Source organism: Mustela lutreola, chromosome 6 (assembly GCF_030435805.1).
Source record: "Mustela lutreola isolate mMusLut2 chromosome 6, mMusLut2.pri, whole genome shotgun sequence".
NCBI lineage: Eukaryota > Metazoa > Chordata > Mammalia > Carnivora > Mustelidae > Mustela > Mustela lutreola.
Window position 1 is genome coordinate 54,270,001 of NC_081295.1, and position 13,213 is coordinate 54,283,213.

At 42.7% G+C, this 13,213-nt stretch overlaps 1 protein-coding gene across 1 annotated transcript in view; it reads right to left on the minus strand.

Annotated features, from left to right (window-relative positions):
- The window catches only part of UST (uronyl 2-sulfotransferase), a 297,576-nt gene that overhangs the window by 48,436 nt on the left and 235,927 nt on the right, over positions 1–13,213 (minus strand). Inside the window, exons 6-7 of the mRNA XM_059177294.1 lie at positions 2,965–3,062; positions 832–989 (exon numbers count right to left, since the gene is read on the minus strand). Coding sequence (XP_059033277.1) covers positions 832–989; positions 2,965–3,062 — 256 coding nt within the window. The remainder of the gene's footprint in view (positions 1–831; positions 990–2,964; positions 3,063–13,213) is intronic.

Consider the following 13,213-nt stretch of genomic DNA (forward strand, 5'->3'; position numbering starts at 1 on the left):
GATCCGGAGCTGCTCCGGGCCAAGCTCAGTTCACAGGGACATCGGTACGTGCCCATGACACAAGTGTGGTGTGAGGTCCCAGCCCGGAGGACCGGGAGGCAGCATTTGGGGGACATTTCCACGGTTCCTCAGGTCTACAAAGTACAGGGCTGCCTCCCAGTTGAGGACAAGACAGAACTGCAAACAGACCAGAGAATAAGCAGGCAAGCCTTGCGTAGGCTGTGGTAGATTAAGGAGAAGAGGTAAGAAATAATGCCGTTTGCCTTTCAGTATAAAGCAATAATGAGAAAAAGAAATGATGGATTTCTGAAAGTAATTATATTTAGGGATCCTATGCATTCCTTTTCTTGCTTCTGTTTGGAAACCACTCCATTTGTTAGGTGAAATCATAATTGCATTTTCAATTTGCCCCTCTATCTAATTGCCAGAATTTTATATGCCGGAGTCTTTGGTCAAGTGGAAGTAGGGCCCAGAAACGATAGTTAAGTGGTGGTTCCTTCACATTCCCGGTTCCATCAGTGGACTCCAGCACGCACACGTCCATTCATGTGCATTCCGGCCCCATGCTCAAGACAAGATCAACACAGATGTCGCCAGTTGCACTTTCCAAAGGGAGAAGTGGAACCATCAGGCCTCTCACACAGGGCAAGTTTAGGCTGGGATGTGAAGCTCCAGGTTTTGGCATCTATCGCTCATGAGTCTACCCTTCCTTTGCAAGGCAAGGGCAACCTCTCTTCCCAAACAGATTTCACTCCTTTAATGGCCCAAGTCCCGTTCAAGGGGAGTAACCCTCAAAACGCCAAAGAGCCTGCTACAAAGGGAGTTTGTTACCTGGGTCTTTGTAGATACTGAGCACACCCTTGAAGTAATGAGGTAAAAATCTTTCCAGTAAAAGCAGCACATCTTCCAGCTCTTCGAGAATTCCCACAAGCAGGAAGTTTTCATTCACGTTCAGTTTTGCTCTTTGAAGGGCCCACTCGCCAGGCTCCCTTGATGGATATAAAAAATGATTTTTCAATTAGAGATTCTATTTCAAAATATAGCAACAACAGGCTGAAGATGTACCTCTTCTACCCACCACCGCCGTGTGGCTGAGTCCTTTTCCTTCGAGGACCAGTCCTGATGGGCCACCTCGGGGCCTTCCCTCTCCCTTCTAACCTCTGCCATGCTCACTGGTCAGCACTGCCTCGCCCAGGGCCCCAGGGGGCCCGGCCAAAGTATTTGTTAGAAAGAGGATACAGACATAGGCAGTTGGGTCCTATAAACGCTAACCAAGGGGTGATTAGAATGGCTTTTTAATAGAAGAAGCACACCACTAAAGTGAGAGGTTTTGAAATCATGAAACTTACTGATGTGCTATTTCTATCGAAATCAAAACGGGTTTCAGGTCATGTCTGCTCATCATCATATATTTTTTTAATCTTTTTATTTTTTAAAGAGTTTAAAGACCAAAAAAAAAAAATTTTTTTTTTTTTTTTTTAATTACTGAAGGAAAACAGCCTAATCTCATTTGCAAGGCAGAGCTCCAAACTAATAGCATTTATGTGAGTGGGAAAGGACAGGAGTCACAGGAGCTGGGCTCCAGGACTACCCGGCAACCAGGGGAATTTTGGGCAATTTGGGGCAAGCCAGGGTTCTCTGCTGAAAAACTGTAGTAACAGCATCTACCCACCCAACTCGAGTAATGGTCAAGGTGGAACAAGGGGCTGTTTTGAAAGAGTTTTGAAAATCATCATGTGTGCACCACGATATGGCATCTTGTATACTAAGATTAGGAAATCTATAATTTAAGAAAATACTTGAGGGAGCTAGAATCATGTTTCTCAGAATAAATATCTTCACTGTGACAGAAAGTGAGTCATCTGGTCCCAGATCTTCCCAGTGTCTGAAGCACTGACCGTGAACCAGGAGGCATTTATACAGGGGTGAGGGTTGGAGCAGGGAGGCCTCCTGAACTCATAAAGTTCATGAGAAAGCAGAAAATCAACACTTTGAGTTCCAGAATCCGGGCAGTAAACCAAGTCCAGTGTTACAGTAAACTCAGCAAACTCAGTAACAAACTCAGTAACAACAACGCCCATGGTAATTAAGCAGTGATCGGAGTCTGAGCAGAAAGGACAAGGGGTGAGCTGCCCTTCAGAAACGGTTTCTTCTCTTGGTCTTTTCAGGAACACACTGACCTTCTCATCAATGTTCCTTTCAGGGGCAAAATGTCACTTCCAGCAGAGGGTTTATTTTCCCCCACATGAAGATAACGTTCATGTGCATTACTGCCATTTGTTCTCAGGTGACCTGTTTGTCTGGTACAGTGGATTTAAACCATAGCTCAACCAGACTCTCCAGAGTCATCTGTGCTCCACCTCAGAAACCAAGGTGAGGTAGGGGAGCCTGGCAAGGGCCCCCGGGGATGCTGATGTAGGAGGTGGGAAGACCACACTCTGAGGGCCTTACTCTCTGAGTCAGTCATATTCTACAGAACGTCTTGCATCCAAGTAAGTCTGAGGGGCAATCACCAGAAAGTCCTTTTCCTATTAAGTATGTCTTCTGAGAGAAACACTACTGACTTTTGGCAGTGAGCACCCCAAGTATCAGATCCATTTAGACAGGGCACGTGGGCAAAGGCAGTTGGTGATGGAGTGAAGACACTGCGGAGGGGCAGGCTGGGTGCTCATCCCTGATCTTTGCTATCTCATGGGCTGAGCAGTGACAGCTAGGATTTCATTACACATCTTTATGGGGTGGTCCTAAGGCCTCTGTCAGACCTTGATCTGTTAATTTCATCATTTAGAGGACATTCAGAGTCTCAAATGCAATCTTTAAAGATTAACAGTAAATGCGAACTGAATTCCAGAAGGCCAAGACACTAGGTGTGCAAGAGACTCCAACACGGTGCCAGCTGGTGGCTTTCCTGCCTTCGTTCCCCACCCTAGCATGCCCTGAGTCTGCGGTATGTTAAGTCTTTACCTGCATCTGGGATGCTGTCCACAAAAATATGGAATGATGTAAAATAATCTGGGGTTGGAACACTCAGGATAGTTCTCAAGAATGCACTCATTGATATCCTAGGAGAGAAAACACAGCCGTGAGAGGTCGGGCTTGGTCAAGTGCCATACAGGGTAAGTGAGATGGATACTTTGATTAATGGGCAAGCCTTAGGAGAATTCACAGATCTGGTGGGAAAACTTTCCTTTTGCCTTTTTGCCTCCTGTTCTACTGGCCAGGTGTACACGTGGGCTGAGCATTTCCAGGAGTGCTTGCTCTATTGAGTATATTGCATTTGTGCATTTCCCAGGGACCCGAAGCCTTTAGCTAGATGACAAGCATCTTGACAGCACTTCTCCCCAGGATACCCACTACCCACTGTACCCAGAAGTCACCAGCCCACTGGGAGACAGTCAGCACTTAAAAAATATTTGTTGAGTGAATGCCACGTGGCTTAATTCTTAGTTCATTCTGACTTAATCAGAGATCGCTGTACAGCCAACCCTATAGAAATATGTTTCCCTGTGTATCCATACATCCAACAAATAATAATAGTAAGTACCTACAACACTCGCATAAAGGATTTTGTCAATTTTGGAGATGTAAAATCATTTCTAATGTCCTATTAGGTTAGAATGTGATGGGATCTCTGTTCTATACAACTCCCTCACTTTCAAAGGCAACACTTGTGATTGTTGGATTTTCTATTTCTCCTCTGTGAGGTTGAAGATTGTGTCTCTGTTAACATTACAAGAGCTTACAAGGGCTTGGCAGGTGAACAGAACCACTAAACAGGAACTTTTTTTTTTCTTTTAAAGATTTTATTTATTTATTGGACAGAGAGATCACAAGGAGGCAGAGAGGCAGGCAGAGAAAGAGGAGGAAGCAGGCTCCCTGCTGAGCAGAGAGCCCGATGTGGGGCTCGATCCCAGCACCCTGGGATCATGACCTGAGCCACCCAGGCACCCCTAAACAGGAACTTTTATGAGGTGGGTTGTATTGGATCCTTAGAAAAGGCACGCTTGGTGCTCGCTTCGGCAGCACATATACTAAAATAGAAAAGGCACGCTTGGGTCTTAAGTCTTTCTAAGGGGTAATGATAACCCAATTTACAAATAAACCAAGCAGCTATGGGATGTTTTTTTCTGGAGACAATACTGGCAAGGCAGGTCAAGAGAGGACATAACTCAAGATCATGGTCACATGGTTGACCATGTGGGTATGAGTCAGCTGATACCCTGTGTCTGATATGATCGGGGTAGGTTGTTATTAAAAATTCTTTTAGTTCAAGTTGGAAATCAGAAAAATGTGTTTTTTTTTTTTTTTTTGTTTTTTTTTTTTTTTGTTAAACAGCTGTTCCTTTCCCTCTCATAGTTCTTTGGTTTATATACCAATTAAATAAATTACACAATTATAATAACAAATTCAACTGGGATCAACAGATTTAGCAACAAACACTCTAGCTAAGTGCTGGGGTTTCCTGTGGGAAGCAGGGATACACAGCTCCCGGGGAGGAATACACTAGGAGCAAATGAATCCATCAGTCCATCCAGCGACCGGTTGAGCAAGGGGTGAGGAAGAACACTTTATTGTGTATGAAAATCCAGTAAAAAATGAGTGATACTAGACCCAAAATACCTTTCTAAGAAGAATTTGACATAGGAGAGTATAGAGACCTTCCTCAGCTTATGATAAGTTACCTCCCAACAAACCCTTTGAAAGTTGAAAATATGTTGAGCTAAAAATCATTGAATAAATAACCTACGGAACATCGCAGGTTAGCTTAGCCTACTTTCAATGTGCTCAGGATGCGGACATCAGCCTGGGAAAAACCATTTCATACAAAGCTTATGTTATAGTCAAGTGTTAAGGATCTCACGTAATTTATCGAGGACTGTACTTGAAGTGAGAAAGAATGGTTGCATGTGTGCAGCATGCTTGGAGGTCTACATGCTCTTGACCTTCCCGACGGCATAGTGGACCGGGAGCTGCGGCTCCCCACCCCTGCCCGGCATCATGAGAGCCGCCTCCTGCCTATCGCTCGCCGGGGAAGAGAGCCAAATTCAAAATTCCAAGTACAGTTTCTACTGAGCGTACATCGCTTTTACATCACCTTAAAGTAAAAAAATCGTTGTTGACCCATCTCAAGTTGAGGACCATCTCTAGAGGCATATCATTACTATGAGATTATTATCGCAAAATATGACAGAACTTAAATGTTCATTAATGGAGAACTGAGTCAATGAGAAATTATGGTAGATTCCTACCGTCAAATACTGGACACTTGGGAAGGGGAATGAGGATTGACACATTTTGTCCTGAAAGTGTCCACCATGAATGTTCAGGTGAAAACAACTGATCACAGAGATATGAAGATGTAGGACAGTATGAAGATAATATGCATATGTTTGTATTAACAGAAACCTATCTAGGAGGATAAATACCAAACTGTTAAAAGTTATTTCCAGCAGTAGATGTAAAAAGTGGGAATCCATTGAACTTCAACTTGATTCATTTCTAAAATGTCAATTTTATTATAAATGTTGTTTTATGTAAAGTAGCTTAAGTAAAAATTACATAAATGTCACCTTTCTTATAATGTGTGTATTTTACTTTTGTCTTCAGAGAAAAGGAGATTCGCATGTCGTCGAATAAATTGAGGCTTGTGTGGGTGGATGACTGGGCTTTGCCGAAGAACCCTCTGACTTCCCTTTTCTCCCTCACAGTCCTCGTGATCTCTGGCAGATGGTATCCCAGGGACCCAAGCCTTAGTGACACCAGAGGGTCCCCACAGTCCCTGCTCCCCCCTCCACCATCCCACCCCAGAGACCTGCCTTAATGAGAGCTGGGTGGGCAACAGAGCCACCCAGAGACCCAGTGTTTCTGCAGAGCTCAGTTTCCCCTGCATCACAACCGTGTCATTATTTGTTCAGGTGGGAAGTCCGTAAGAGCGCAGACTGTCCACAGTATCTCCAGCTAAACTTAGCGCCCTGCCTGGCAAAAGCAGGGGTGCGGTAAATATTCAGCGAGGAAATGAACGAACAGCAGAAGGATAAATTCAAGACACACAGTGATCTTGGCCTGGAGCTTGCAGGAATAGGGAGAAGACATCAGTTGGCTGGTGGCGGGTGGGAGCAGGGAGGACTGAGGAGGTGCAGGGAACTTGGAGGGTCATTTCCCTATTGGAATACACAAAGAGCCCTACAAGGTCACTTTATGGGAAGACATAAATTCCTAGTTTAAGAAGTGCCATTAGCAATTTTTCTTTTCTTCGATCACTGCACGTCCTGGGGGATCTCAGAGTTCCAACTGAGCCTGCTAGGGGTTGATGAATGGTGTTGACCACAACCATCCTATGGAAATGCTAAGGGAGGACATAAATAAAAGATGACTCAGAAAAAAAAAAATGACTCAGGCGTAAGGTCAAAAGGAAGCAGAAAGTGAGCCTTGGAGACCCATGCCTGGAGCTGCCTGATGCTTTGCCACAGTGATCAGTGACACTTCCCAGCAGCTCAAGGATGAGGTTCTGGCCACTCACACTGCCCACTCTTGTTCCTGGACCCTTCAATGAGTGGCCTTTAGTGGGACAAGTGTCAACATACCTGCTCAGAGTGTCCCGCTCTGACAGGTGTCACTGATTCCCTAGGACCACTCGGGTTCTCCTTGCACCGATGGTTGCTGTCACCTTTTACACTGGAGTTCTCTTAGTACAGATATTAGTGTATATATATATATATATTTAAATGATTATGCAACCTCATTTTTTCTTTCCACGCAGTGCTTCCAAGATAAGTTTGCTTTAAATAACTTTAATCCTAATGAAAGATTAAAAGCTTTGTTCTAGGATGGTCACAGTCTCATGTTAATAGGGAAATGAGGCATTCTTTATAAATGAGCATCCCAGATAACTAAGGGAATCCTTTTAATTGTCAAACGTACCAAAAAAACTAGATCAATTTTATTGAAATTTATTCAAAACTGTACTATTTGAAAAAGCATACTTTAGACACTGCAGGGATTTTGTGTATGTGTGTGTGTTGGGGGGGTTCATTTTCCACTTTGATCTTACAGGGAAATCATCTTTTATTGATTTATTCCTGAACGTTTCACAGGATGGACTGTGATGAATGATTTTCACCTTCTGAATGCGAAGGGGCCCCGTGGGCTCACTCACGACATCCAGACCCCAGAGTCACTCTTGACCCCTCTCTCACCTGACTCCACGTCCACTCAATCGCCGGGCTCTGCTCCGGTTTCCTCATCTGTCTTCTCTGACCTGCTCCACACCCCAGCCCCTGTGCAGCGCCTCTAGGGCTGGTTAGTATCTCTCTTCCTTCCCAGCCTTCTTCCTGAACACATTCTCCATGGCCCCAGTAACTGAGCTGAAATGCACATTCATCCATGTCTCTCCCCAGGTTCAAAACCTTTGAATGACTCTTACTCTCAGTGCAGTGGGAATAGTAATCAGTTAGGGCACCTGTTGATAATGCGAATTCCCTGGGCTTACTTGCAGAGTGTTTGATATACTAGTTTGTCTCGGCTAAGGCTAGGATTCTGCCCTTCAAAAAACCTCTGATAATTCTGAGAAGAGGTCACATTCCATGAGCTGCCAGCACTCTACCATTAGGTGATGCTATGCTTGTGCTCATCCGTCTCCCTCGCCTGGAAACTCTCTCTGCCTCCTCCCCCGGGTCCCAGCAGCAGGCCCATGGTTTGGAGCCATTACTGGCAGGATGAGTAGAAGCACATGAGAGAAGTACCGAGCCTTGTCCCTCAGGTCACGGGAATGAAGGCGGCCTTGACCCTGGCTCTCTTCCGTCCTGGGGCTTCACTGCCAGCCATGTCTGGCAGGTAGGGTCCCTGGGGCAGGCCCAGGGTGCCGCCTAGCAGGGCACAGCCTCCCCACTGTTGTTGGAAAAGGGCTCGGAGCTGGTTCTGCTCCCAGCATGCCCTGCCGGTGGCCAGAGATCTGTTGCAAGGAGGACTCGGTCATGATGCCTGCAAATGGATTCCCGCCTGGCCCCAGTGCCGCTTGTCCCCAAGTAATCTTCCCCTGACCCCTTGGTGGGGGCTTCTCTCTGTGTCACCACTTGCTCCTCCTACCCTTGCTTGTTCTAGAGATCAGACCCTGCCCTGGAGTTGTGGGTTCTCGCTCCCCACACTCCCAGCCTTGCTTGCTTCTCCTCACCTCTCCATGGCCAGGTTCCTGCAGGCCTCGTGCCTGCTGCTGAGACAGGCCTGTCTGAAATGGAAAGTTGCCTGCTTATTTCTGTGCAGAGAGACAACTTGATAAATGCTTCCTCTCCTAGTTCTTATTCTGGAAAGAGTGGAAGGATGGAAATCCCAGGTGGAGTTAGTCTTATCACGAAAGGTGAATTTAGAGACTATTCATATTCTATTTACCCTTTTACATAAGACAGCGCCTTGTCTAAAAACTACTGAATTGAAAAAAGACTTGTTGGTGTTTTTAATGTAGTTCCTGACTATAATATCAACTTTTTCTGTATGGCCTTGGAGTTTAGAAGACAGAATTTTTGATGCTTTTAGCAGCACAAATCTTGGTAAGCCACCTGCGACACTCCCCAAATGAGGTAAAGGAGATTTGGGTTTGGGTCTGGGCTTGGCGATGAATTAGCTGGGTGTCTTTAGCTAAATCATGCTATCTTGAGCCTCAGTTTCCCCAATCTGCATAACACACGGCTGGGCCACATAATCTCTGTCCATGAAACTGTGTTAATGGACCTGTTTCTCAAATTAGCTAACTTTCAAGAATAGTTTTGCTATCAGAAGATATAGAAAAAGTGGTCGTTTTTTTTTAATTCCAAAATTTGTGAGTTGCCAAAAGGTTTTCATTCAGCATTTACAATCTGAACTCCTCACCTTTCAGGAAAGGCAGAGAGGGAAAAGCCCTGAGGTTGGGATCAAACAGACCTCTGTTCAAATCTAGACTGTATCATTTAGTAGCTGGGGATTCTAACCCATGTATACTTCTTAGAGGCTCAATTTACTCATCTGTAAAATGGGGACAATAATAACCAGCATCCCAGATCCTTTTCTCAGATTGGAAATCATGTATGCAAATTATTTTTCCTGCCACCCCATTTTTAGGAATATTCCATCATCTTTAGCTTCTCAATTTCTCTTTCCTTTAGCTTATATTTAAAAATATGGTTACTGGTGATTGCAGTAGTTTTAAAATAGTGACATCAGCTAACTCAGAGAGAAAACACAGAGGAAGGAAAACAAGGAAATATGAAACATGCTATTTGTGGTGAGCCAAAATAACAAGATAATCTGATGGAAAAACAAAACACTATTATGCAATTACTTCTCATGATAACTCATTCTACTCTGCACATGAAACAAGGTAATGATATTTGGCATAAAAAAGCTCTTTTTCTATGTGGATTGAACATTGATCTGGGATCCAGTCTTCACATGCTAAGAACACAGACAGCAGAAAAAAGTTGAATGGTAAAGTAAAAGACACACTGGAGGACAGCTTGTGGTGCTGGAGGTGACTCCCAATCCAACATGGCCATGTTGGAAGTGGGACAGAGAAAAATTCCCAAGTATCAGTCACCATGGTAGCAGTACCTGAATTCTTGCCCTGTAGATGGACCTTGGTAATCAGATCTCAAACTTGATGGTTTAGTCAATTTGGAGAAATGGAATAGGTGCGGTTTTAGCCAAGTTTTATTGCACCATACATTCTTCCTTGCAAGTCTTTTTAAGCCTTATAAAGAAATCTGAACCAGAACCAGAAGAGTTAAGTAAGACTTTTTAGTGGGGCTTAATGGGCTTGAAAGTGGCAGATGGCCAGACACCAATGTTCTCTCATTTCTTGCTCATGCCAGGCATGAATTACTGATGACATGCTCTTTCTGGTAGCAGTGGGAAGTGTCCTTCAGAATCCTTCTCAACAGAGCCCTCTGGGGCCAGAGAACTCTGTTTCCCCTTTGATCAGCCCAGTATGTGATGTTGGATGGATAACATCTATGACATCTGTTGTGGTGGCTTTGTGGCCCTTTAAACCAACCCCTTCTAAGTCTGTCACTATGCATCTGATTGCAGGATGGTAGACGAAGGATGTGGGTGAGTAAACATTTATTTTAGCCAACATTTTTATTCACTGCAGGCTCTAGTCCAATGGAGCTCCTGAAACGGAAACACTTATAGACATAAGAGACAAAATGTGTTTTGAGGTCCTTCCTTTGGACTCCCAAGATTGTGGTTGTCAAATTTCCATTAAATTAAGAAAGAGAGGTAGTCACAGTTTTATCCTGGAATGTTTTAAGATGAGGGCTGATCCAGATAAATCTGGATCAGTTTTCATTTGATTTCAGTAGTCCCTTTTTAATTCATTGCAATAAAATTTATTGAGCATGCAAGATGACTTTCTGCAGGGTCCTGTACAGGCAGTTAAGTGCTGCTTCCCAGAAATGTCTTTGCACTTCTTCTGTCTGAACACTGTGTTATTAAAACAAGGAACTATGGTCTTTGAGATCAAGGAGTTTTGGTGCTTATGAGAGATATGGAGATGATAAACACAGTGATTTCACAAACAACTGAAAAATCTAGGGAGCCTGATAACAAACAAAAAAGCAAAATTCAGATGGAATCAAGCTATCTGACAAAGACTTTTATTTATTTATTTATTTATTTATTTATTTATTTTTAAAGATTTTATTTATTTATTTGACAGACAGATATCACAAGTAGGCAGAGAGACAAGCAGAGAGAGACAGGGGAAGCAGGCTCCCCACTGAGCAGAGAGCCCAATGTGGGGCTTGATCCCAGGAATCCGGGATCATGACCTGAGCCGAAGGCAGAGGTTTTAACCCACTGAGCCACCCAGGTACCCCAAAGACACTTATTTTTATGGCAAAATATTTATCATGGTATTGTTTAAAAGATTAAAAAATTATAAACTGTCCAAATATAGAAATTAGGTAAATTTTAATATATCTAATTGTAAAATACTTGTAATTATTAAAAATTGTAAAGTATATATAACTATTAGAAAAATGTTTATGTGAGAAAATCAGGATAAAAATATATATGCAATAGGACTTCAGCTCTGTTGATTCTTTAAAAAAAGAATAATATATATGTGTGTGTATATATATATATATACACACACACACACTTAAGGTTTATTGATTTACTTGAGAGAGAGATAGCACATGGGGAGGGGCAGAGGGAGAGGTGAAAAGCTGACTCTGTTAAGCGTGGAGACTGATATGGGACTCAATATCATGACCTTGATTTCATGACTTAATGCTTAGCTGACTGAGCCATCCAGGCACTCCATGACAACCTGTATTTAAAGAATACACTAAAAGAATGTAGACCGAAAATTTTTAACAGAGTTTGGGTTTGAGCTGGGAGAGCTATGTATTTTCCTCCTCTTTTTCTTTCCTAGTCTTAAAATCTAATTTAGCATATATATGTTACTTGAAAAAAAATAATTTTTTTAGAAGTTTTTTCAAAGTAATACATGCACCTGTCAAAAAATGTTATAAAAAAGTTTAAAATGCACGTGGGTGGCTCAGTGGGTTAAAGTCTCTGCCTTAGGCTCAGGTCATGATCCCAGGGTCCTGGGATCGAGCCCCACATCAGGCTCTCTGCTCGGCAGGGAGCCTGCTTTCCTTCCTCTCTCTCTCTGCCTGCCTCTCTGCCTACTTGTGATCTCTGTCTGTCAAATAAATAAAATCTTTTTTTTAAAGTTTATAATGAAAAGTGACTATCTGTTGTTTTACCACTCTTCTTCTCCATTGTACTTGCCAGAGGTTAACAATACCATTTAGTTGTTTATATCTTACTATAGTTTGGTTTACTCCCTTGTTTTGCTGGAGCACCCCCTCAAATAACTTTTTGTTCTGCTGTTTTCTAGCTTACAGTATTGCTGATAAGGAATTTGTTATCTGTAACACTCTCAGTTCTTTGCAGCTGGTGTGTGTGTGTGTGTGTGTGTGTGTGTGTGTGTGTGGCGATGTGGGGGAGAGACAGCATGAGAATGAACACGTATGCTTTAACATCCCTCTTTTTATCCTTGGTGTACTGAAATTTCACTGTGGATCTAGTATTGTGCTGAACACTTAGTGGGTCTTTTTAAAAAATCGGCTCTACTCTTAGCATGGAGCCCAATGTGGGACTTGAACTCACAACCCTTGAGATCAAGACCTGTAGTAGGGCCTTTTAATCTGAATCTTCATGTTTTTCAGACTTGACTTATTATTTTGTAGTATGTGAGTGTGTGTGTGTGTGTGTGTGTGTGTGTATGTGTAATACTCTCTGCTTTTTTTTTTTTCTCTATTCTGTAATTTTAGATTTCTTTGTAGTTGGATTTGGAAACTTGACTGATCCAATAAGTGACTCTTATTCTTTCATTTCTTCTTATTCTTTATCTTTTTTTTTCTTCAAAGAAATTTCCTTTACTTTATCTTCCATGCCCTTCTATTGATTTTTTTTGTCACAATGATCATATTTTAATATCTAAGAATTCTTTTTTGATACACCCTGATTTTCTTTTTATGGCATTCTGCTCTTTTTATGGATGTAATATCTTCTTGAATCTCTCTGAGGAAACAAAGTAGAACTCTCTTTTAAAACTCTTCTTTTTTCTGAAATTTCTATTTCCTTTAGGGTTATAGTTTCTGCTTGCTTATCTTAGCTCCTCTCTTTCAAGATGTAGCCTTCCTAAAATATCTATGGAGTTTTGCTTGTCTATGCATACTTAATAATGAGTCCATAAGAACTTATGGAGAACTGTACTTGACATTGGTAGGGTTTATCAATCAGTTGGCTTCACCATTTTGCTGAGGATCACTTAATTGCCAGATGGGTCACTGGGGAGTCTTTTCTCTGGGGAATTCTCATTTTGGGGGACATATTTCACCTGGGACACAGCTGCTGGACTTTCCCAGGTAGGAATGGGTAGAGGGTTACTCTTCCACATGGAGATCTCTAATCAATCCCTGTTGTATGCTTCTTGCCTTATAGCCATCCTCCATTGTACCTGGCATTTTCATACAAGTCCCCAAGGCACAGGCAGACTGGATTCTTACTTAGCTGTCTTTCCTCTGAATGCACTCCTGGCTGTGGCCTCCTTGGTCCCACTTTAGCAATTACCGACATTCTATTTCCTCTCCTAAGTATCTGTTCAATTGTTTGATCTTATGTTCTCACTGTTGTGTGTCCAACCTTTTAAAATTCCCTTATCAACATC